Here is a 25,743-nt window from a genome sequence, read left to right on the forward strand (position 1 = left end):
CTTAAATAAGCACAGTCACAGAAAAAAATGGTCACACTTATGGAAAAGTTTTCCTTTATTTTGTAGAAAGTAATGCATATTTACTTTTTCAAGGCAATGCAAGTACTATGATAACCATTTGAGTAAAAAGCACCCTGCTTGATGAATTTATTTTTAACACACTGAAGGAAAAGCACTCACTGGAAGTAGAAATATGTGATCCAATTACAAAACATGACATGTGAAAGTAAACACACACAGCTGAATAGTTATGAAAAAATAGATTAATCAAAATACTCTGTAAAAATGTTAAATTCAAGTTATATGCATACAAACCATGTAGTATCATCAGAATGACTCTTCAGTGGTCATTTCTGAAAAACAAATATTTTTAGTTAAAAAGTTAAACTTTTTTAACTTCTGCTTTCAAAGGAATTTTTAAACCTCATATTCAAATCAAAATGTCTCAACAACTTATTCCAAGGTATGTTTACTGTTCTTATCACAAGGAATCTTCTTTTGGTGTACATAAATAAACCCGCTAACAGAAAAGAGTAAGAACAGCCAATCTAGGAAAGAAAGGAGTTCAATTAAGTGAGACTCATAGTGTCATAGTAAATCACTGTCTGTTTTCTCACCCTTCATTTCTTTTCATGCTGTCTTTCAAGACTGAGAGTGACGTGGAGACAGCCCGCCTTGACCTCCACTTGCTCTCTCGACTCCCTCTGGGCGGATACAGCACAGAGAAGCACTGCCATCACTCCATCTCACCAGCCAGGAATCCCTAAGCCAGAACTCAAGCTGTCCCTGGGCTACCATAACTAACATGGCAAGAGTGCCTAGAGCTGACAGTTATTTCAGCAACCAAGTAGATCTCTCCAGTGACTCCTCTGCGGTACGTTTTGTCAACCTAGTACCAATTAACTGCTTAACAAAACACACTGGAAACCAGAAATGCAAAGTGCCCATAGATAATCAGTTACTAAAAAGTTGGGAAAATGAGAAGTGACCATAACCCCAACCACTTAAAAGTCTCCTCTCCTCCATTCCACCTTCACCCAATTCCTTTTTCCTGGAATCATTCTAAAAAAACAATAATCCTAAGTAAGTCCCCTGCTGTTTCAAGAACAGTGACACTTATTCCCATCAAAGGGGCTGGAAGCTCTGGGAGGGAAACAGGAAGTTTGGAGCGCACCATTTTTATCCGTTAGCCTGGTCTTTCCCATTTTCAGTCTGCACTCCCAAAGCGGAGGAAGCTTCAAGAGCTGGCGGTTCAGGGCAGCTGGCCGGCCTCCCCGTGGCGTGAGTGGGCAGGGAAGGCAGGGCGGCACGTAGTGGAGTCCTCTTCAGTTTTATCACTCGATGAGGAGTAGCCTTCTTGGCGGACAGCAGCACCTTGGCTGGAGGCGGGGGCAGAGCTCCGTTCTCAGCATTCTCTCCCTCAAGGGAAGCCTGAGAGTGCCCAGGCCCTGGGCTCCGAGGGGATGTGCCGCGCGGAGACCAATGTGTCGCTGACCGAGGTGGGGTCCGAATGGCACCAGCTGGAGATAGCCTGACTGCAGCTGAGTTCTTAACTTTAATCTGGGTGCTCGTGGAAGGGCCCAGAAATCTGACAGGCTTCGGGCCGGCCTTAGAGCTCACCCCTTCCTCTTCCTCTTCCTGGAGTGTTGTCAGCCGCCTGGAAACAGAGAAGCAGACCACTCTCAGCGTCTGCCATGTTAGTAACCACTGAACACGTTTCCAAAGCGTACTTCCAGGCCTGCCTAAGAGTGGAGCAGTTTTTAGGTATCAACCTACCTCCTCTCGCACCTCCCACCAAGGTCACAATGTAAATTAGCATACTTACGAAGGACTGTTCCATCTTGAATACAAACTGTGTCTTTCAAAGGCACACATAGTGTTAACACCAACAAGGGACCATCTGGAGTGTTACACAAGAACCGGCAACATCATCTCTGTTCCCAGGAATTCTGAGGTGATCTGGAGGATAACTAGGACTACCCACAGCTATTTCATAAACTGTACTTTGGAAATTTATATTCATTAAATAAAAGTTTAATTAAAAAAAAAAAGAAATGTACTGGAGGAAAACAAGGCTTCTTTAAGTAAATCTGAGAAATGCTATTATATATGTTTTCTCCTCTTGGAGCTTTAAAATCCATGTTAACACATGAAAGTTCTGAGAAGGCCTATAATAAAGACCCCTACAGGGATTTAACTTTGTTAGATTTATACTCATATTTCCCAGTCATCCTGTAGTGCAACCTTTGACATGCAGTAAAATTTGTTTTCGGTGCGACACAGTTTTGGACACAGAATGGCCAAACCCATAATACGGTTAGGTGCTTTTTAAAATTGAGAAGTACTAGACAAACCTCTAAAGATCCCCGAACTGAAGTTACAATACATTAGAAAAGCCCAAAGGCAGAACATTTCCAGAAATGATTTCAAAACTGTCAAACCAGTCATAACCCTGTCTGCTCCTTGCACGGTTCCTACCAGCTGCCCTGCATGAGGACCATCCTGTAACAGTAAAAGTAACAAAGACCTGCAGGTCTGCTCACTCTCACACATCTGTGTGCTATTAGTGTCCATATAGGGAATTCTCATTCTTGGATCATAACAGCAGGATTACTTGAAAAGTGCTATATGTAGCAAAGAAATTTGAATCTAATATATTTAACCCTAAAGCTCTACTGAACATAATTTCATTTTCTCTGGTGAGTTAGGTGGCTCTTTGGGGTCTTGCAAGTGCTTCTTAGTCATCACTACTGTTATCCTGTGGCTGCATCAAAAATGATGGTTCTTAACTCTCAGAGGAGAGATAGCACACACAGAGCAGTGTCCAGAACCCAGCTGCCTGATTCTATGCTTTCTGTGTTGTCCACCAGACTCTGCACCAGGGTTGCTCACCCTCGGCACTCTCAGCATTTGGGGTCAGGTCAGTGTTTGTTCTGCAAGCCTGCCCTGAGCATGGTGGGATCTTAACAGCACCCCTGCCTTCTACTTGCTAGATGCCAGCAGCATCCCCCAAGAAAATATCTCCAAACATTGCCAAATACTGTCCCTGGGGGGACAAAAGCGCCTCCCCCCAAGTTGAGAGGCACTGTTCTAGATCCAAATCAGATATGCTAACTGTAGGTACTAACAGAAGCACAACAGTGAAGTTATAAGATCTATTTTGACAACGGATGATTAACCATTAAAAACTAAAAAACTCTGCACTCTTTTGGAGATCCAGAAGACAAAAGTTCGAAACCGGTCTGAAATTCCACAGGGGTATTGAGGCAAATTCTAAAATAGGTGCTAAAGAAATCAGAACATCTGAAAGCCATGAATAAAACCCAGACACTAAAAATGAAATCTGATTTTAAATGTATTTAAGACATACTGAAAGACACAGATGTGGAGTGAATTTAATGCCAATAATTTCACAGAACATGAGAAAATACCATTAAATAAAAACACTATTTGTGGCAATAGGAGAGAGAAAGGAATTTAGAGTAAGCCACAGGAAATTTCAAGCATCAAGTCTAAATAGAATTTTCAACTACTGCCAATAAAGTCTGAGATTTCAATTTTGTATGGGAAAAATGCTTCCCACAGCATTCTCACTATGTCCACTAGTATCTTTAAAACCACACTCTCGGGCCGGCACCGCAGCTCACTAGGCTAATCCTCTGCCTTGCGGCGCCGGCACACTGGGTTCTAGTCCCGGTCGGGGCACCGATCCTGTCCCGGTTGCCCCTCTTCCAGGCCAGCTCTCTGCTGTGGCCAGGGAGTGCAGCGGAGGATGGCCCAAGTGCTTGGGCCCTGCACCCCATGGGAGACCAGGAGAAGCACCTGGCTCCTGCCATCGGATCAGCGCGATGCGCCGGCCGCAGCACGCTACCGCGGCAGCCATTGGAGGGTGAACCAACGGCAAAAGGAAGACCTTTCTCTCTGTCTCTGTCTCTCACACTGTCCACTCTGCCTGTCAAAAAAAAAAAAAAAAAAAACCACACACACACTCTCAGTAAGAGTATGCTATATGTCCAATTTTAGAGAATTATTCCCATTTTTTTATATTATTTTGGTTACTGCATTTATCAAGATAGTATGATGGTAAGGTGGAAAATTCACCAAGGTAACTAATAAGCTTAGTAAGTACAAGAACTGCTATCCATTTCCCCTTCCTAAAGGTAATACGAATTCTGGTCACAGACTTAAAAACAAAACAAATCATCAACAAAACGCAGAGAACCTCTTTCGAACAGGAGCCATGTGATGCAGACCACCCAGTAAAGGCCGCTCTTCCAGGGTCCAGCATTCTATGAGTTCGTGGGGCACCCGCCAGTAGCTAACACCTGCAAGACACGAAGACGTAATTAAGAAGAGCCACTGTCCACTACCGGATGCGAAGCGACACTATTTCGTGTAGACTGGCCAGAAAGCTCTGAAGGCTTATGCTTCCCATTGGACAAAGGGAGCCATGTCCAACACAAACAGGAAGTGCTCCCACGAAGAGCCTGCACGGGAGAGTGGCGCGCTCCTGATCCGGCTGTAGGAAGAGCAGGCAACCAGGCTGGGCTTCGCCACGATCGCTGAGACAACTCAGCTCATTATGTGTGCCCAGAGAGGCTGGATGTGTGCTGGCCAAGGAATGGGCTCTGGAGCCAAGGCTGCCTGGGTCCAAATCCCGCTCTGTCATTCACTAATCACATGGCCTGGAGAAAGTTACTTTTCTGGGCCTCAATGTTGTCAGGTGTGAAATGAAGACAGTAACAGTAGCTACCTCACAGGACTGGTACCATGATTACAGGAATTAATCAACGTGAGGCACTCAGAGCAGGCTGAGCACTCCACATCCACTAGGTGCCTTCGTTATCAGTCACACTGTCAGGAGGAGACTCAGGACTGCACGGTGCGGTTCTAACACTTGCCCTGTCTACTCCTCTGAGTTGCTATAATTATCAAATAAACTTCGTCAACACTCTGTAAATGGCAACCACCATAGCAACAGGAGATATCAGAGCCTCTAAGCACCTTTTCAAAAAAAAAAAAAAATTAACTGAGTTTATGTTAGGCCAAGATCCCACTCAGATTCATTTTAATATTTAAATCTTGAATGCCTCTGATTGAAAGATGAAAAACATATTCTTGTAAACCTCAAAAACATTACACTAAGAAGCCAAAGATAAAAGGTCACATATTATAAGGTTCCATTTAAATGTGACATATCCAGAATAAGTAAATCCATTGAGACAGAAAGCAGACCAGGGAGAAGGCAGAATAGGAAGTAACTGCTGATTGGGTATTAAGGTTACTTTTGAAGTGATGAAAATGTTTTAGAATTAACACAGGTAATGGTTATACAACATGTGAAAGTAGTAGATGCCAGAGAAGTACAGGGGTACTTCAAAAAGTTCATGGAGAAACAGAAATGCTAAGTTTATCTTGGTGCCAAAAAATTCTAGAATCCATACATAGTTCTTTCATTATATGCATTTATCATGAACTTCTAAAAAACTTGACAGAAAGAAAGATAGACACAGATGCATAAACATGCACACACACACACACACACAGATCTTTCACTGATTATTTCACTCCCCAAATGCCAGCAATGGCCAGGGCTGGACCCAGCTGGAGCCAGGAGACAGGAACTCAATGCAGGCCCATGTGGGAGGCAGGAGTCCAATCACCACTGCCTCCCAGGAACCGCATCAGTGGAAGGCTGGAGTTAAGAGTCGAACCCAGGTATCAAACCCATGCATCCTGATGTGTTGACCTCTAGGCTAAATGCCGCCCCCTCTCCCAGCTCTAGACCTTTTTTGAAGACCTTTTGTAAACATGAAGTTCAAATTTTTTTGCACCAAAATAAATGTATCTTTTAATCCCATCTTTCAAAACATTTTAAAGCCCTTTTGTGTACTTTAAAAGTTAATTCCATGTTATGTGAATTTCATAACAATTTTAAAAATTAAAATTTGGTATATAGACACATGAAAAACAGCTCAAAAATTTTTAATTAAAAAAATTCCCTGCCATTAAAAAAACAAGAGTAGGGGCCAATGCTGAGGAGCTGTGGGTCACCACCTGTGATGCTGGCTGCTCTGCTTCCAACCCAGCTCCCTGCCTAGGAAAGCAGAAGATGGCCCAATTCTTTGGGCCACTGCACTCACGTGGGAGACCTAGGAGATGCTCCTGGATTCAGATCAGCCCAATTCTGGCTGTTGCAGCCATCTGGGGAGTGAATCAGTAGATGGAGGATCCCTCTGTCTCTCCCTCTCTCGTTCTTTCTACAGCTCTGCATTTCAAATAAACAAACCTTTAAAAACAAACAAACAAACAAAAAACAAAACCTACCCCACAAGAGAAACCAGGGCAGGCATTAGGCCTGGCAGTTAGGATGTTGGTTAAGTTGCCGGCAGCCCCTGCAGAGTCCAGAGCTCAAGCTCCAGTTCTGCTCCTGATTCCTGCTTCCTGATAATGCACACTCTGGGAGGCAGCAGGTGATGGCTTGAGTAGATGGAGCCAGCCACCCATGTAGGAGACCTGAGTTGAGTTCCCCACTCCCAGCCCTGGTCCAGACTGTTGCAGGCATTTGCAGAGTGAACCAGCAGATGAGAGCTCTGTCTCTCAGTCAGTTTCTCTCTTTCATTGTCTCTCAAATAAAAAAAAATTTTTAAAAAGTTAAGAGTAACATTTTAGGGGCCAGTGCTGTGGTATAGCGGGTAAAGCCACTGTCTGCGGCACTGGCATCACATATGGGCGCCAGTTCAAGTCCTGGCTGCTCCATTTCTAATCCAGCTCTCTGCTATGGCCTGGGAAAGCAGCCGAAGATGGCCCAAGGCCTTAGGGCCCTGCACCTGCCACGGACCGGCTCTATCAGAGGCCTCAGACCGAGGGAGAACGAGGGCGAAGGTGTTCAGGAGAGCAAGAATCGACGGGGGGAATGACAGACAGACACCCAAATTGTATGAGTATGCTGCTGCGTTTATTTGCTGCAAAGCATAAGCTTTTATTCCGCTTTTACACGGAACTTGGCAAAGCAAATACAGGCTTCCAGGCAAAGAAATTACGCTTACAATCATTAATCAGCAGGACATTCTAACTCACATGTGAGACAATAGTGGTTTCGGTTTTTCAATCTACATGTGCCGTGAGAAACATATCTGCACTTTCATGAAAGGTCACAGAGAGTTCATTTCTTAACTTAAAGACAATTTTTCTTTTATAAATTTCTTGATCATTTTATCTCAACCTCCTCTCACACGCACTAATTCGCTACCTGAATAATAACTAGAGGGGGTAAATATTTTCCCGCTTGCGGGGCCCACTGAGGACGAGTCCACCACCGCCCACTAATTAGATATTGTTCATATCCTTTTGGCAAAATTCTCTTGGGAATCTTTGCTAATTCTTGCTCTCTTTTGGAATCTTTTTTGGGCGTGCACATTTCCTAACAACATCTCCAAGTGGGCTTCTGCCGTGCCATCTCCTTCATCAAAGCTAAGCAGCTCCAGCTGCTCCGTGGGATCGAGCAATGTTCCCAGAGTGTTATTTGAGGTCAATGCCCAGGCTGCATTGTGCACAGCCTGGATGAATAGCGGTGCCCACAAGGATATGTTCCCGGAGGTAAAGTTTATTGAATCCTGGTGTCCCACCTGTACCCCACTTGACTGCACATAGCACAATGAAAAAGCACTGCTAAAATTAAACAAAAGCAACAGCAAGGAAAGTTCTCTGAGCCAAGCTGGCAGTTTCGTGCCTTTCTAGCCGTCAGGGGCCATGACGACCGCTGACTGCATGGGAACCGCCTGGGGCTTCACTCCGCGGAGCACTGACCCCACCCCTCCAGCCTGAGGGTCCCAACATGGCAGCAGTTTTGCTACGCAGATGGGACAGCTGTGGGTGTAGCATGCACCCACGTGGGAAGAAGCTCCTGGCTCCTGGCTTCGGATCCGCCCAGCTCGGTCATTGCAGCCATTTGGGAAGTGAACCAGCAGATGAAAGACCTCTTTCTCTCTCTTTCCCTCTCTCTCTCTCTGCTTCTCTGTATCTCTGCCTTACAAATAAATAATCTTAAAAAAAAAAAAACAGTTTAAATCAAAAGAATGGATGTGCTTCTTTTTATCATTAGCAAACTGGGTATTAACATTATTGCATATGATAGGTATGTCCAATACTCAGAAAACTCTGAACCTCATTTAAAACAGTAACTTTCTGGAATTGCTTGATCATGCCCCAAAGCTTACATATACCACAAAAACATTCTTGAATCTTGGCTATTATGTTTGCCTTTTTAAAAAATCAGCTTGGGGCTAGCATTGTGGCACAGTGGGTTAAGCCACTGCCTGTAATGCCAGCATCCCATATGGGTGCTAGTTCATGCCCTAGCTGCTCTACTTCTAATCCAGCTCCCTGCTAATATGGCTGGGAAAGCAACAGAAGATGGTCCAAGTGTTTGGGCTCCTGCATCCATATGGGAGGTGCTGATGAAGCTCCTGGCTCCTGCCTTCAGCCTGGCCCAGCCCTGGCTATTGTGGTCATTTGAGGAGTGAACTAACAGATGGAAGATTCTCTCTGCCTTTCATATAAATAAATAAATGTCAGGTTTATTAAGATATAACTTACATAAAATAAAATTTACCCTTTTTAAGTATATAGTCCAATGAGTTTTGACAAATATATACAGTCATGTACCTATAGTCACAACCAAAATATGAAATGTTTCTAGGGGCCCGCATCATGGTGTAGCAGGTTAAGGCACCACCACTAACACTGCTATCCCTTATGGGCACCGGTTTGTGGCCCAGCTGCTCCACTTACAATCCAGCTCCCTGCTAACGGCCTAGGAAAAGCAGCAAAAGATGGCCCAAGTGTTTGGGCCCCTGCCACCCACATAGAAGACCCGGAAGAAGCACCTGCCTCCTGGCTTCAGCCTTGCCCAGCGATGGCCATTGCGACCATCTGGGGAGTGAACCAATGGATAGAAGATTTCTCTCACTCTCTCTTTCCCCCCTCCCTCCCTTTCTCTGTGTAACTCTTTCAAATAAATAAATATATCTTTTAAAAAGAGCTACTAATATCCCCAAAATGTCCCTTTGTACCCCTTCACAATCAATGCCTCCTTACAACCCTAGATTTGCCTTTTTCAGAATGTCATAAAATGGAATCATAAATAGGTGGCCTTTTAGGCATCGTTTCTTTAGCATGATACTTCATGGTTCATCCATGTTGATGTGTGTATCAATGATCATTTTTCTGATGGCTGAGAATATTCCACTGTAAGGATCACTGTAAGGATCACAATTTATTTAAATGATCATTTTTCTGCCTACAAGGTAATTCATACTCATTGTTCAAAATCTGGAAAATATAGAAAAGCATATAGAAGAAAATCAAATTCACTTCTAACCAGAAACCAGGAGTTGTGATGCAGGACATAGTGTTATATATCATTTCTATTCATATGATATGCTCATCCTTGGTAATAGTATACATTTAATTTTCTTTCTTTTTAATCATTTCCTAACATGATCATTCATCTATGTAACAAGTTACTCAACATAATATTAACAGCCTTACTATATTCCAAATAATTTTGGATTTTATATACATAAGTATGTGTGTGTATATATATGTATCTCCCAGTATATAGATGAAGGGTCTTCGAAAAGTTCATGGAAAATGTGTATTATGAAAAACTTATATATGATCTCAATTTTTTACACCAAAATAAATTCAGTTTTTTGTTATTTTAATAATTTTTAAAAAGATTTACTTATTTATTTAAAAGGCAGTTATGGGATGGGGGCAATGCAGAGAGGGAAAGAGATCTTCCATTCGCTGGTTCACTCCCCAGATGGCCACATGGCCAGTGCTGGGCCAATCTGAAGCCAGGAACTTCCTCCAGGTCTCCCACGTGGTGCAGGGGCCCAAGTCTCTGGGCCATCTTCTGCTGCTTTCCCAGGCACATTAGCAGGGAGCTGGATAGGAAGTAGTCAGGACATGAACTGGCACCTATATGGGATGCCAGCACTGCAGACAGTGGCTTTATCTACTATGCCACAGTGCCAGTCCCTAAACTTATATTTTCTAAAAAAATAAAAAAAGTATTTGAGAGGCAAAGAGAGAAAGCAAGCAGGGACCCAACAACTGGAGCCATCATCTGCTGCATTTGTTGCACAGTCCCAAAGGGCAGTCTCCTTCCTCCCTCCCTCTCTCTCTCTCTCTCTCTCTCTCTCTCTCTCTATATATATATATATATATATATATATTTAAGATTTATTTATTTATTTGAAAGAGTTACACAGAGAGAGGAGAGGCAGAGAGAGAGAAAGGTCTTCCATCTGCTGGTTCACTCCCCAGTTGGCCGAAAGAGCCGGAGCTGCACCGATCTGTGCCGATCTGAAGCCAGGAGCCAGGAGCTTCCTCCGGATCTTCCCACATGGGTGCAGGGGCCCAAAAAGCTGGGCCATCTTCTACTACTTTCCCAGGCCATGGCAGAGAGCTGGATTGGCAATGGAGCAACTAAGACTCGAATCAGTGCCTACATAGGATGCCAGGACTGCAGGCGGCAGTGTTACCCTCTACACCACAGCGCCAGCCTCAGTCCCAGATATTTTATGTTTTGTTTTTTATCTTCATGCATGGAACTTTTACCCCTGTAACTTCTAATTGATTCATGGTAGGTAAGCTGCTGACCTTTGTATACTTATATTGCATCCAGCTGGTCTAGTCTTTTAAAGTCATTCCTTAAAATACTTTCAGTTGAGTCTTTTTGGTTTTCTGAAAAGACACATTGTCCACCAACAACAATGAGTCACCCTTCTCCTTTCCAGTACTTTTTCTCTTACTTCTGTTTCCTATCTTAAGGATTTCTACAGGTCCTCCAGAACTTTGTTAAACAGCAGTGATGCTCATAAATAAGACCAAGTGTCTGCTAGTAATAACAGATAGAATTAAAAAGGAGAGAACGATCCAACATGGCAAGCAGGACACACAGCAGACTCATAGAATGACAAATGCCCTAAACAGCACTCTGGCTCAGAATCAGCCCTTAAGGCATTCAGATCTGGTCAAAAAGCCCATGAGAGCATTTCACACCTGGAAAACCAAGATACTGTGGCAAAAAATGACCTAAATGAAAGATCTCTGTGAGTGAGATCCCAGTGGAAAGAAGGGGCCATCAAAGAAGGAGGTACCTTTCTCTGAAGGGAGGAGAGAACTTCCACTTTGACTATGGCCTTGTCTAAGTAAGGTCGGAGTTTGTGGACTCAAACTTGGCAGCTCATGACAAGAGCCTCAGGTGATCACTGATGTTGTAAATAAGAGTGTCAATTGTTAAATCAACAACAGGAGTCACTGTGCACTTACTCCCCATGTAGGATCTCTGTCCTTAATGTGTGGTACTATGAGAATTAACAGTAAAACTAGTCCTCAAACAGTACTTTATACTTTGTGTGTGGGGGGTACAAACTGTTGAAATCTTTACTTAGTATAGAATTGATCACCCGTATATAAAGATAATTAAAAATGAATCTCAATGAAGAATGGGATTGGAGTGGGGGTGGAAGAATGGGTATGGGGAAAAAACCACTATAATCCAAAAGCTGTACCTATGAAATTTATATTTATTAAATAAAAGCTTTCTAAAAAAAAAAGTGATGCTTCACTCCACACTTTCTAAAAACCACAGCTGTGTGTTTGGTGAAAGTTAATGATCCCAGCTTTCTATTTGAGCTTCCTGATCAGTGGGAAAAGAAGCCAAGTGGGGCCCTCCCAAAGCTCCCCAGGCATCCTGCCAGTCCAGGGGCACAAAAGCAGACACTGAGAACACCACGGGGCTTGTTCTTCAACTTGCGCTGAAGTGTCCCAAAGTAAATTAAGCCTCAACTAGGAAGCTTAGAGAGGACCACACTGCTTTCATTACTGTAAGTCACCCTGACTGATTAAGGGAAAGAGAACAACACAGAGGGGAGCAAAACTGGGAGAAGGAGGAACAGTCTGTTCTGGCACGGGGCCTGAAGGGGAACAGTTGAGTGGCGTTTTTAAGAGCCTCTTCCTCTCCCTTTGTTCATTTTCCATCCCGTCTCCCACATGGTGCAGGGGCCCAAGCACTTGGGCCATCCTCCTTTGCTTTCCCAGGCACAGTAGCAAGAGCCAGAGAGGTAGTGGAGCAGTCCGGACTCAAGCCAGGTGTTCATATGGATGCCAGAGTCCTAGGGCATTGGGCAGCTCAGCCCAATGCGCTACAGCACTGGCCCCTGTTTCTCATGTGACTAACAGTCTGTCTCTACTTGCATTTAAGATCATCTGAGGACTGTGATGTGTCTTACTTATCACCGGACCTAACTATAGAACTTACAGAGCTTGGCACCCAATAAAACATTTCATACATGCTTGTGAATTAAGAAAAAAACACTTGGGTACCAAACAGATAAGCCTCTGTGGTCCTGAAGTGAGTGGCATGGGCTTTCAGAAATTCGGTTTCCTCATCAGTAAAACAGGAATGGTTAATAGCACACAATGTTATTTTAGGACTAAGAGATACTGCACACAGATTACTTATCACAGTGGATCTTAAGTAGCATTGTCACCTCTAACTAAGCAGCTTGATTAAAATGGTCAATTTTTAAAGTATGCATTTAAAAGTTATTTTAAGTGTTTTTTGGGGGCTCCTTAGATACTTTTCCCAGTATTATTTTCATTTTGTCTTCCTCTTCTTGATTGCATGATTTATGCTTAATTTAGAAGTATAGGGGCTTGCACTGTGGCACAGCAGGTTAATGCCCTGGCCTGCAGTGCCGTCATCCCATATAGGCGCCGGTTCTATTCTCAGCTGTTCCACTTCCGATCCAGCTCTCTGCTATGGCCTGGAAATGCAGTGGAGGATGGCCCAAGTCCTTGGGCCCCTGTACCCATGTGGGAGACCTGGAAAAAGCTCCTGGCTCCTGGCTTCAGAACAGCGCAATTCTGACCGTTGCAGCTAATTGGGGAGTGAACCAGTGGATGGAAGACCTCTCTCTCTCTCTCTGCCTCTCCTCTCTGTGTAACTCTGACTTTAAAAAAAAAAAAAAAAGAAGAAGTATACATCTTAGAACTATGTTGGGTACACAGTAAGCACTAAATAAACTCTTATGTAATTGAACTAAATAAGCCAAACAAACAGAAGCATACTTGAGGTTACTAAATTATCAGCCATTAATAATATCTAGTAACTCACAGGGTTAAAGCTTTTGTTAAGGAAAATGCTTCAATATTACTACAAGGTGGCAAATACCTTGACATAGTCAAAAATTTTTTTCAAAAACCAATGTTTCAAAAACCAATGCAATATTTCAGAAACAGAAATGCAATATTTGAGCTTTGTCTCAGCAATGAAGAGTCCACCTGCTTCCATGTCATAAAAGAACTGCACTGTACCTTTTCCTTCCCAAGCATCAAAAGCATCCATCATTTTCTTCAACTCCGCTACTGAATAATAGCTCCAGATGTACTGGACATTATTTCCCGCCTCTCTAGAAACATTGCAAAAAGTAATTAATATAAATAGGCATTGAGTGCTCTGTAATCCTTAAACACAGCATACACACACACACACACTCACACACACACATACACACATTATACACTAACTTACATTTGATCTCATTTATCACAGTAAAGTATTTGTTAATTTCACATTACAGACCATGTAGAAAAATGAACACATCAGTAAAATCAAGTTTTTTAAAAGATCAGCTATCTGCGGTAAACCTCAAAAATATTCAAGGCTGATTAAGACTTTCCTAGCATTATGCCAGAAACTTACATATCTTACTTGGAAGCATAGCTCCCTATAAAGAATTCAAAGCTGCTGACATCTTTAAGCTAAGACAAAGCCGGTTTCCAAGGTCATGCATTAGTTACTAATACACGACTCAAACCACGCTCCAAGATCATTTCTTTTAAAGCTTGCTAGGTGAATCGATCAGTGTAAGGGAGAGACAGGGACCACACTAAGAGAAGAAGCTTTAAGAATTTAACACGAAGTCCTTCACCATTCCTCCGGAAAGGACACTTGGGGAGCCGGCAGGCTACCAGGCCAGTGCTCCTGCGCTGGAACTATGGTCTAAGGAAGATACAGGCTCGCTTTCCTCTCTGGTTGAAAGCCTCTCAGAGCTGATGCACGCTGCCAGCTGAGAGCCACGGTCCTAGATCACACAGACAGCCTGTACCTCGCAGCTACGTGAAATGGTCTTAATTACAATCTCCTCATGAAGCCGGCCTAGCCCCACGGCTACAAGGGCTCACGGAGAGGCACTGGCGGCCTTTTCTAGCAGGCACACTATTTCATCCAGTAATCCCTCTTAGAAGGGACCACGATTTTATTCTGTTCCCTTTCACATTTAAATCTCAACATACCTTTTAAAAATGCTTTTACTGTGAATTCTTCCTCCCAGCTGCTTATCAATAGCATCTGTTCCATCAGTTTTTGTGGCGTATACACCAATAATTCTACTCTCACAGCTCGCACCAGATGTGTTAAGATAGTGGAGAACCCAAACTGTTGGTTTATTGCAAACCAAACCATAGGAATCACAAAAGTCGGCTAAAGCCTAAAGCAAAAAGATACATAAAATTTAAATTTAATTCTGGAGTAAAACAAAAAAATGGATTTTTTTCTATTACTCTCATGTAACGTTGCAATACAGGAAATAACAAGATTATACATTTAGGTCTTGTCTTTATGCCTTGAAAACCAAGCATACATTCATTGGATTAATTGGAGGAGGAATCAATCACAAAAAGTACCACCCAAAACCCAAAACCTTTCATCTAGAGAATTCTTTTACACCTAGACATCCTATTTTACCTCCACCTCTTTTAATCTGCCAAAATCACTTTTAATTTTATAATCTATATAAAGTGTAATCTTTATAACATCATTTCCCCACTGCCAACACCACCTTTAATTTTACAATCGTCACATAATAACTAAAACTTAAATCCTTTCTTTTCCCTTTAGAATAGTTTCCCAATAATTTCCCATTTGATTCAATCTTGCTTTCACTGCCCACTGACCAGCCCCATGGTTGATTCTTATTTTTAATGCCAAATTCCAATCATGAATTAACTAGAGTAACTTACTCTTTTACATTAAGAGATAGAAGGATGTGAGCTCAATGCATATTATCTGAACTCATTTGACATTTATCCACCTATTCATTCAATCACTTGAATACTAAGTCCCTACTACGTGCACTAAGGTCTTGCAGAGACAACAGCAAGTAAGAGACAGGGTTCCAGCCCTCCTAGAGTTTACAGTTATTGCAGAAGACAGACATTAAAGAATCTACCAGCACACCATGTACTAAGTGCCACCAGCTGAAACTCCAAGGTGCTACAGGGCACACAGCAGGAGAGCTTCACCCAGCGGGTGGCAGGGCCTTCCCTGGGGAAAAGGGCACTGCTGCTTTTGTCTCGTTTAGGTCACTAATGTGTCAAGTATATAGAAAAGTACCTGACACAAAGGAGAGGCCTCCTGTTTACTGACTCAGTAAACAAAAACAGAGCCCACTTAATATTGTTATCTAACTCCTATATCACCTTTTAAGTTTACCTGCACAAGAATTCCCAGTTACACTATGAACTGTTCAAGGGTAAAACTGTAGGTCATCCTTCTTGGTGTCCCACACAGTCCCTTGTAGAATGCCACCACATATGTCACAAACATTTGAAAAAGACATGAGTTAGCTCACAGAATAAATATGGGCATGCTATCCCCTTTCTGAATAAAAATCAAAAATAAAAGGCCACAGAGTTGGAACTTCCAAAGATGAATGTTAACATTCCGAAGCTTCCAGCTAGATCTTGTTAGTCTCATTCTTCAGATGTGGCAAACAGCACTGAAAAACTATTGTTTGATAATTCAATTTATGAATAACTTCAATGGCAGAACCTAAAAAATCATGCAAATTCCTGAATGGGACCTGGAACCAAATCAATGTTCTCTTTATTCTGCATCCCTAATAACCATCCACCAGCTTGCTTCCTAGACACTGACATCCAAACCAAAAATTCAAACCAGTTCAAATCAGTTTTCACTATTAATAATTATAGAGGAAAAACCTTAATACTTAATACTTTATCCCTCCTAGTATTTTTTGTTTGTTCTACTTAATACTATTGGTTGAATTCTGTAATTAATACACAGTTATTCTTAAGTGTTGAAACTTAACTGAAAAGTGATCCCTGTTAATTATAAGAGTGGGAATAAGAGAGGGAAGAGATGTACAATTTGGGACATGTTCCAGCTGACTTGCCCCAAACGGTAGAGTTAGAAACATACCAGGGGATTCCAATTCAATCCCATCAAGGTGGCATGTACCAATGCCATCTCACTAGTCAAAGTGATCAATTTCTGTTCACAATTGATCATAATGATAGGACTAAGAGTCAAAGGGATCACACAAACAAGACTAGTGTCTGCTAATACTAACTGGTAGAATTAAAAAGGGAGAGAATGATCCAACATGGGAAGCGGGATACACAGCAGACTCATAGAATGGCAGATGTCCTAAACAGCACTCTGGCCTCAGAATCAGCCCTTAAGGCATTCGGATCTGGCTGAAAAGCCCATGAGAGTATTTCAGGCATGGAAAGCCAAGACACTCTGTCAAAAAAAAGAAAAAAATGACCTAAATGATAGATCTCCACGAGTGAGATCCCAGTGGAAAGAACACGTCATCAAAGAAGGAGGTACCTTTCTCTGAAGGGAGGAGAGAACTTCCACTTTGACTATGACCTTGTCTAAATAAGATCAGAGTTGGTGAACTCGGAAGGCTTCCATAGCCTTGGCAACTCATGATGGGAGCCCAGGGTGATTACTGATGCCATAAACAAGTGTCAATTTGTTAAGTCAACAACAGGAGTCACTGTGCACATACTCCTCATGTAGGATCTCTGTCCTTAATGTGCTGTACATTGTGATTTAATGCTATAACTAGTACTGAAACAGTATTTTACACTTTGTGTTTCCATGTGGGTGCAAACTCTTGAAATCTTTACTTAATATATACTAAACTGATCTTCTGTATATAAAGAGAATTGAAAATGAATTTTGATGTGAATGGAAGGGGAAAGGGAGCAGGAAAGGGGAGGGTTGCAGGTGGGAGGGAAGTTATGTGGGGGGAAAGCCATTGTAATCCATAAGCTGTACTTTGGAAATTTATATTCATTAAATAAAAGTTTAAAAAAATTAAAACAAAAAAAATAAAAAATAATTATAGAGGAAAAACAATTTTCTCAGATGCCTACAGGAGCTAGATAATATACAATACTTATCAATAAGACAAGGAGAGATAATTAAACTTTTTGAGTTAAGAAATAATATTTAAAATGTGATTTAAAATAGTAGCATCTTAAAAAGCCATCAGAAAGTGTTATATCTTCAATTAAGAAAATAAACCTTTGAGGGGCAATGAAATACAGACTCTAAGAACAGATCTTTGGCCTAGATAAATGAAGTAATGAGGTGGACTTTGGTGGAGCAGTTAAAGGTGGCACTTGGAACGTCCACTTCCCCTATCAGAGTGCCTGGGTTCGAGTTCCAGCTTCCTGCTAATGCACCCGAGAGGGCAGCAGAAGATGGATCAAGTAGTTGGATCCCTGCAACCCATGTGGGAAACCTGAATTGAGTTCTTAACTCTTGGGCATTTGGGGAATGAACCAGCAGATGGGAGATCTCTCTCTCTCTCTCTCCCTGTCTTTCAAATAAAATAAATAAATAAATATTTTTAAATGACTGGTAGTAACTAAGAAACATATTTTCAAAAATTTTAAAAAACTGTCTTATGCTTGGTTTATGTGACAAAACACTATATAAAACAATGCGCATTGCTTTGTGTATAATACAGATTTTTTGTTAAAACTTAAGAAAATGTCAAGACCTTTTTAAGTTCTATATTTGACCTTAAAGAATATGTCTCCATTTCATTGGCCAAGTGATCAGACAAGCTGTATGGATAAGGGATGCCAAAGTAATCAGCCTCTTCCTGAAGGGCCACTCGAGTTTGCTCATCCGTGGGAATCCGAACTTCTCCATGAAGATAATCCAAAAGATATTTAAAGAGATGTCCGTCACGGTCAATAACACAAGCCCCTAGAAAACATTCAGTTTAAAAAATGAATGCACAGGTTCCTATGATATTCCATAAACTTCAGTAAGTCCAGGTAGCTTTGAGAACCTCTCCAATTACGTTTCTTTCTCACAAGAAAGCTAACATCTAGTATTCAAATACGTTGAGTCAATTAAACGAAACTATATATTTTATGACTCCCTGGAACACCAAATATGACATACGACCAACCCTCGGCTTACCAGTAAGTGATATTCTAAAACTAAATTTGAGTGCGCTGCTTGGGAAAATCATCTGTATTTCTATAATGCTGCATATAAATCTGAATGCAAATGTATATCCCCAGGGTCACTAGTGTGCGGTTGTGTGGGTGTACTATGGATGTGGGGGCCAGGCCAAGGGGACAAGTGAGGCTGAAGTCAAGCCCACACTCAGCTCACCAAGCCATGTACCCAGGTATTGAATTGTATTTCCCTAGATAAAAGGGTACCCTTTCCTAATTTGTACAAAGACATCACATGCTGTCTTTATTATCATCTACCACACAGGAAACTGTATTCTGAGATCCACTTGAAAAATCTGGGTGCACTGCCTACACTCCCACTATGGCCACTGCAAAAGCCAGGAGATCTCAGACTACTGGCAGGAACAGAAACTTAGCTCTAACCTCAACCCAGCTGGACCAAGACGGTGAATGTAGCTGCTCACTAAGAGAGCGTATGGGCTGTACCTCAACCATGTTCAGTTAGTATGTCAGTGATGCCATGGCCTGGGGATCCGAGCTGCAGGCCTGCCATATGTTTAGAATTGTGAGATTAGTTACTTGGCACTGTGAGAACCTAAACTTCAAAAAAAAAAAAAAAAAAAAAAAAAAAGAGCTAGCTGCATCACATTATGACATAAGACTTCTTTTAGATGATTCAGTAAAATTTAAAAAAAAAATACTTCTGGGGCCAGCACTGTGACATAGCAGTTCATGCTGCTGCCTGCAGTGCTGGCATCCCATATGGACACCGGTTCGAGTCCCGGCTGCTCCACTTCTGATCCAGCTCTCTGCTATGGCTTGGGAAAGCAGCAGCAGATGACCCTAGTCCTTGGGCCCAAGCGCCCATGTGGGTGACCCAGAGCCCCTGGCTCCTGGCTTTAGATCAGCGTAGCTCCGGCTGTTGCAGCCATTTGGAGAGTGAACCAGCAGATGGAAGACCTCTCTCTCTGCCTCTGCCTCTCTATAACTCTGCCTTTCAAATGAATAAATAAATCTTTAAAAAAAATACTTCTGCATGAGTTTCCTCAATAATCTCTTTTCTCATTGATAAGCCCTGAAAAGGAAAATTCGATTGGATTACAGAGAAGAGCACTCAGTCAATCCCAGCTTGCCAAGTGTTCACCAATGACCGTTCTACCTCGGTGGGCAGTGTGCCCTGGATACCAGTCATTGGTATGTTTTCCATTCTTTCCACTGCCATCAGCGGGCAAAGCCACCTGCCAGAACAGTCCCTCATGTTCAAGACTCCCTTACCCCGCTCCTCTAACACAGGGCCAAGGGAAGATGCAGAGACTCAGGGTGCACAAACCCCGGTGGCACTGAAATCTCTTTGTGACCAGCAGCATATTCAAGGAATCCCAGAGACAGAAGCCAGGGCAGAGCAGCTCCTGAACCACACCCTGTGCTGCACAGCTTCTTCTCAAACACCAGGTTTTGGTCCTCTGCCACGAACTGACGTCATCACAACACTATCAGCCACAGCAGTCCACACAAGACCATGAAGGCCCTAGCCCAGGTGGCCAGCACAGAAAGTGGTCTTCTCTCGCCTATAGCCCCACTTTCCACAGCTTGCGCCTCACAGCCTTCCATGGCCTCGAAATAGTAAATGGAAAATTTCAGAAAGAAATAATTCATAAGCTTTAAACAGTTTTCATTACAGTTGTTATAATTGTTCTATTTCACTACTAACTACTACTGTTAATCTCTTACTGTGCCGTACTTACAAGTGAAACATTAGCATGGGTTTGTAAATAGAGGAAAACACATAGCGTACATAGGATTCAGTACTATTCACAGTCTCAGACATCCTGGCCTGGATCCTCATGGACATGTGGGGACTCCTGTACAGCACTAATTCTACACTGATTACTGGTCTGTCAGCTATGAAAATAGCCGCTTTCTCTACAGAAACACATTCACACAGAGAAAGGCTAATATATTTAATCAGCCTAAATACTTCAACCCATGAGGTTGTATGAAAGTAATGACTTCTAATCTCCATAATGAGGTCATGGTTTGGCCTTTACACACTCCCACTTCTTTTGTCAACTTCTAGCAAGAACATCACAAATTTTAGAAACTGGTATTTAATTTTTTCATGGACTTAATGATTCTCCATCCAGCCCTAATGATCTCAGTAATTAGTACACTAATCTAATACACTCTTTTGTAATTAGGAAAATCACTGGGAATTAAAACTAGCTTCCTATTTGAATGAACATCCATAATCATGCTTCTAGGCTTTAGACATTTACCTGATCCATCTGTTTTCACAGGAAAACGACCACTAAACATAGACGCCAGCATAGAGTCTTTAAAGCGACACAAGGACTCACGCCGGGCTGTGTACGTACAGCCACCCACGTTCAGCCGGAGAATATCTAGCACCTCTGCTTCCGCCTTGGGACCTGCCATTGCTGCCTCCCAGCGTTCGCAGAAACCTCAAGGCAATGCAGTCCCGGTCCCCCTATGTGAAAACAAAGGATGATCATCACTGACATTCCAACAATACACTGAACAGATGATCCAAGACATTTTACTGATTTAAAGTGAATTCCTCAATACCAGCACTACAGAATGGAAGGATTTGAGGCAAAACAAATCTGAGACATGTTGAGAGGCTGGAAGACTTTGGCTCTGAGGTTTTGCAGAAGATGATCAACTTTTTTTTTTTTTTTTTTTTTTTTTGACAGGCAGAGTGGACAGTGAGAGAGAGAGAAACAGAGAGAAAGGTCTTCCTTTTGCCGTTGTTTCACCCTCCAATGGCCACCGCAGCCGGCGTGATGCAACCAGCACACCGCACTGATCCGAAGCCAGGAGCCAGGTGCTTCTCCTGGTCTCCCATGCGGGTGCAGGGCCCAAGCACTTGGGCCATCCTCCACTGCACTCCGTGGCCACAGCAGAGAGCTGGCCTGGAAGAGGGGCAACCGGGACAGAATCCGGTGCCCCGACCGGGACTAGAACCCGGTGTGCCGGTGCCGCAAGGCGAAGGATTAGCCTAGTGAGCCGCGGCACCGGCCTATCAACTTTTGCCAACCAAATCACAGCAGCTGAAATGCCTGTTTGAAGAATTCAAGAAGATAAGCATGGTCCGTCACATACAAGGATAAAGGTGCGGCGTGCTCGTGACCTTCGGTATTCACATAACTTCTCAGCTACCCCAGGTCTGAGCGGGCTGTGTAGACTGCAGAGATCGGTGCACAGCACAGAACTAAGCTGTTTCACTGTTTATTATCTCTGAGACTAGGCAAATGACCTATCTTCCTCTTCCTGTTTCCTCATCCACAAAACACAGATAGCAATGGTGCCCACATCAAAGGACTATTGGAATAACTGAACATATAAAAAAAATTGGAACAATCTCTGGATCAGAGTAAACACTCATTGAATGACAACTATCATGTATAATAATATAAATATTTTCATAAAAGTATTGGAGCTGGTGTGGCATAGCGGGTGAAGCTGCAGCCTGCAGTGCGGGCATCTCACATGGGCACCTGTTCAAGTCCTGGCTGTTCCACTTCTGATCCAGCTCCCTGCTAATGTGCCTGGGAAAGCAGTGGGAAATGGCCCAAGTATTTGAGCCTCTGCACCCACTTGGGAGACCCAGATGAAGCTCCTGGCTCCCAGCTTTCATCTGGTCCAGCCCTGCCATTGCACCCATTTGGAGAGTAAATCAGCAGATGGAAGATCTTTGTCTCTCCCTCTTTCTCTGTAACTCTGCCTTTTAAATTAAAATCTTTTCAAACAAATATCTTCATAAGGTACATACTGAGAAATTTTATAAAGTAAGATCAGAATTATATGTATACCAGCAGCCAGGCTGGTTTAAAAGTACCAATAATACTTGTAAATCATCTGGCTTCATTAACATGGCTGAAGCTTGGGGACATTTTAAGGGCTGACTTCTTAATCCATTCTGGAGATCAGAGAACCACAGGCGACTACGGCACTTCTCAGAAACCTTAAACACCGTGATGAAAGGGTACCCCAACACTGGAAAGTTGCTATATCTACACAACGTTAAAATGGCTGCCCAAAGGCTCTACAACAGCCATGTCAATTCACTTGTGTTAAGTGATCACCGAGATCCTCTGGCAGATGCTCCAATCTAGCCAGTCCCCAATACGATGGGTGTGCCATCAGAATCTGAGGAAGGCCACATGTGGAGAACTGTCACGGGACTGAAGGCATTACGGACCAAAGGACAAGCCTTCCTATACCATTATAGATGCCTACAAGTCCTGGGAGCAGCACTCCACAGATTTCCGTGAAGGAATCACCTCTGAGGCATAGGATGGGGCTGGTTCACACTGCCCCACGGACCAGCTCCCAGGAATCCTATGTATGAGCGCGTCTACAAAAACGTCATGGAGGCCGGCGCCGTGCTTAACAGGCTAATCCTCCGCCTTGCGGTGCTGGCACACCGAGTTCTAGTCCCGGTTGCGGCGCCGGATTCTGTCCCGGTTGCCCCTCTTCCAGGCCAGCTCTCTGCTATGGCCCGGGAAGGCAGTGGAGGATGGCCCAGGTCCTTGGGCCCTGCACCCGCATGGGAGACCAGGAGAAGCACCTGGCTCCTGGCTTCGGATCAGCACGATGCGCCGGCTGCAGCGGCCATTGGAGGGTGAACCAACGGCAAAAAGGAAGACCTTTCTCTCTGTTTCTCTCTCTCACTACCCACTCTGTCAAAAAAAAAAAAAAAAAAAAAAGTCATGGAAAATGCTTATTATGGAAAAAAGCTAGGTTCGGACTTCAGTGTTTCTGTGCTAAAATAAACTTCTTTAAATTTTTTTTTTCTTTGAATCTATGTATCTGAGAGGCAGGCAGACAGAGGGAGATAGATAAACAGAGAAATCCCATACACTGCTTCACTCCCCTAACTGCCCATAACCAGCAGCACTGGGCTGGGCCAAAGCCAGGAGCCGGGACCTCAGTTCAGGTCTCCGAGTGGGTGGCAGGATCTCCATCACTGGGGCCACCACCGCTGCCTCCCAGGGTCCACCCGGGCAGAAAGCTGGAGGCGGGAAGCAGATACCCTGACGTGGGACTCAGACATCTGAAGGGCCAAAAGCCTGCCCCTACACTTGTCTTTTCACTGCATTTCCCACAAGCTTTTTGACAGCTCCTTCTGTTCTTCAAGGCTGTGGACAAACCTCAATTCTTACGTGCCCTTCCCAAGTACCGGTGAGAATCCTTGCAGCTTTACAAATGCATTGTCTCCTTCTGGCCACAATGGATCCTACTTGTTTAACCCCAACTTTGTCCGCCGCCCTTTGGATAATTTCCTGGGAACCTTTTATTGAACACTTCCCAGGTGCCAGCCACTGTAAAAGCCACTTAACAGACATCACCTAATTCACACAAAAGTCCTCCTACCGCATAGCGAGTGCTGTAGGATGAGACACTGGGGTAAAATCAGAGTGATGTGTGCAAGGTCCACACCAGGGCAGCCTGCTAGTCCGTTAGCAGGACCACTCTCAAGTTCTGCCTGTGCTCCCCCCACCGCTCCTGCCCCAGGTCCTTCACTGGATGGCATCCGCCCATCTGAAAGACCTGGTGGCCAAGGACTCAAGTGCTCATCCCGGCCCTCGGCGCTGTCAGTGTCCCCCCTAGGGCAGAAGACTCTCCCCATTTCAAGGCCACGCCTACGCAGGCGCGTCCTAGGCCCCCTCCTCCAATGCACCCTCTGGGGCTCCCTGTGGTGGGAGAAGTGTCCCCAGAGTGCGGGTCGCCTGCATCAAAGCCATCAGGGACCCCTGCTGAAAATGCAGACCCCCGGGCCACCACAGTCCGCTTCACCAGGTCTGAAGAGGGGTCGGGATCTGCCCACCCCCGACCTCACTTTGAGAAGAAACTGCTGAGGGGCTGGCACTCCTCCCCCGAAGCGGCATCAAAGGGAGGCGTTCAAGAACCACGAAAGCCCCGCCGGGTATCCCAAGGCCCGTGGACCCCAGTCGGCCCGAAGCCGGAGCCTGCGGCCCGGCCCCTGAGGGCTCCCCGCCGCCTCCCGGGCCCGCAGCCCACCCGGTGCCCAGATTCTCAGCACGGGCTGGGCGGGGCGGCGGCCTCCCCGACTGACCTGCGGCCGGCCGGGCCCTCGGCGCGGCGGCCGGACGCCGCGAGGCCTGACGCGGAAGTGAGCGCCGACGCGGCTGCTCGGCAACTCGGGGAACAGAGCGCGCCCAGCGGCTCCCCCGTGCGGCCCGGCCCGGCGGCGACGGCTGCGCAGAGAAAGAGGCCCCGCCCAGGCCACGCCCCGCCCCGCCCGCGCCCCGCCCCCGAGCCGGTCCTGCCGCCCCTGGGGCACCTGGGGTGGGCGGGTGGACGGGGGCGGGAGTGGGAGGGGTCTTCCACGAGGGGCAGTCATGTCCACCCAGAGGCTGCTTTTGTAGAAGAAAAGATCACAGAGACTGTGACTGTGCAGGGTCAACGCGAAGCACTTCCGAGTCAGGTTCATTCCCTCCGAAGAGAGCCACTCAGTGCTGAGGTTCGTGGTACTTGGAGAAATCCGTTTGGATGGTGTTTGTGGTTTACAAAGTCTTTTTCATCCAGAACATTCTTGTTTAATAGTCTGTGTGACAACCCTGCACAAGGTGATAATACTTTTATTCCTGTTATAAGAAAAACGGAAGCGAGACCAAATGTTTCTTGAACACTTTTGTAAAGATGTCACCATGTTAAGTCCTTTGCATGCACTGCTTGATTTTTTCTCTTAACAATAAACCCCATAAGAGTTATTTCGGGTTCCTGCTGCACCCCACCTTGTAGAGGGGACTTTGCTAGCTATTTCAAGAGGAGTAAAACAGTCCTTTTATGCAAGGTGCTTCCCCAGTCAAAACTAATTGGTTTCTGATTCCAGTGGCTTGGTCTTAGAAGGGAAAGAGCCGAGGACAGGTAAACCCATCCACAGCCGCTGATGTTAATCACCTTGGGAGACAGGTAAGGATTTTTCAATCTGTGGTCATTGAGCTCTAACTATAGACAAGGCACTGGGAGTGAAGGATTGGACAAAACAGTGTCACTGAGCCATGCACCTCATTCAGCAGTCAGAAGATTTGCTCTGTAAATATTTTAGGATTTGCAGGCCGTATACAACTGATCCACACTGCTGCTGTGTGAAAGCAGGGATAAACAGTACATAAATGAGCAAGCATTCCGGTGTTCCAGCTTCATTTATGGTCACTAAAATTTGAATTCCACATAACTGGCATGTGTCACAAAATATTCAGTTTTCAAACACTAAAATACATAAAAACAATTCTTAAAACAGGAGCCACACAAAAAGCAAATGGCAGTCTATGCCCTTCCATATTCAAGTGGGAGAAATAGATCCGAAGTGAAATATTTGCAGTGATAATTGCTATAGGTGGGAAGAGAGTCAGGATAATG

General features: G+C 44.2%; 1 protein-coding gene across 2 annotated transcripts; it reads right to left on the reverse strand.

Annotated features, from left to right (window-relative positions):
• Nucleotides 1-37: 37 nt before the first annotated feature.
• On the reverse strand, nucleotides 38-24,482 carry KCTD18 (potassium channel tetramerization domain containing 18). Of its 2 annotated transcripts, XM_062189707.1 has the most exons (7): nucleotides 24,434-24,482; nucleotides 20,610-20,821; nucleotides 17,901-18,112; nucleotides 14,374-14,567; nucleotides 13,393-13,487; nucleotides 4,223-4,325; nucleotides 38-1,657 (listed from the first exon to the last, which is right to left on the reverse strand). In XM_062189707.1, the coding sequence occupies exons 2-7, from the start codon at nucleotides 20,767-20,769 to the stop codon at nucleotides 1,180-1,182; spliced, it is 1,242 nt and encodes a 413-aa protein (XP_062045691.1). In that variant the 5' UTR covers nucleotides 20,770-20,821; nucleotides 24,434-24,482; the 3' UTR covers nucleotides 38-1,179. The 2 variants fall into 2 exon arrangements, with proteins under 2 accessions (XP_062045691.1, XP_062045698.1); XM_062189714.1 differs by lacking the exons at nucleotides 17,901-18,112; nucleotides 24,434-24,482 and having other exon boundaries at nucleotides 20,610-20,682.
• Nucleotides 24,483-25,743: the final 1,261 nt, after the last annotated feature.

This window comes from Lepus europaeus, chromosome 1 (assembly GCF_033115175.1).
Source record: "Lepus europaeus isolate LE1 chromosome 1, mLepTim1.pri, whole genome shotgun sequence".
NCBI lineage: Eukaryota > Metazoa > Chordata > Mammalia > Lagomorpha > Leporidae > Lepus > Lepus europaeus.

Excerpts from the sequence above, each read along its gene's own strand:
- KCTD18 (XM_062189707.1), bottom strand. The coding sequence starts at position 20,769 with ATGGCAGGTCCCAAGGCGGAAGCAGAGGTGCTAGATATTCTCCGGCTG. Across the intron at positions 13,488-14,373 it reads AGTAAAAGCATTTTTAAAAG|AGAGGCGGGAAATAATGTCC; the intron begins GTATGTTGAGAT and ends CAATGTTTCTAG. Across the intron at positions 4,326-13,392 it reads TGATGCTTGGGAAGGAAAAG|GTGTTAGCTACTGGCGGGTG; the intron begins GTACAGTGCAGT and ends CGTGTCTTGCAG.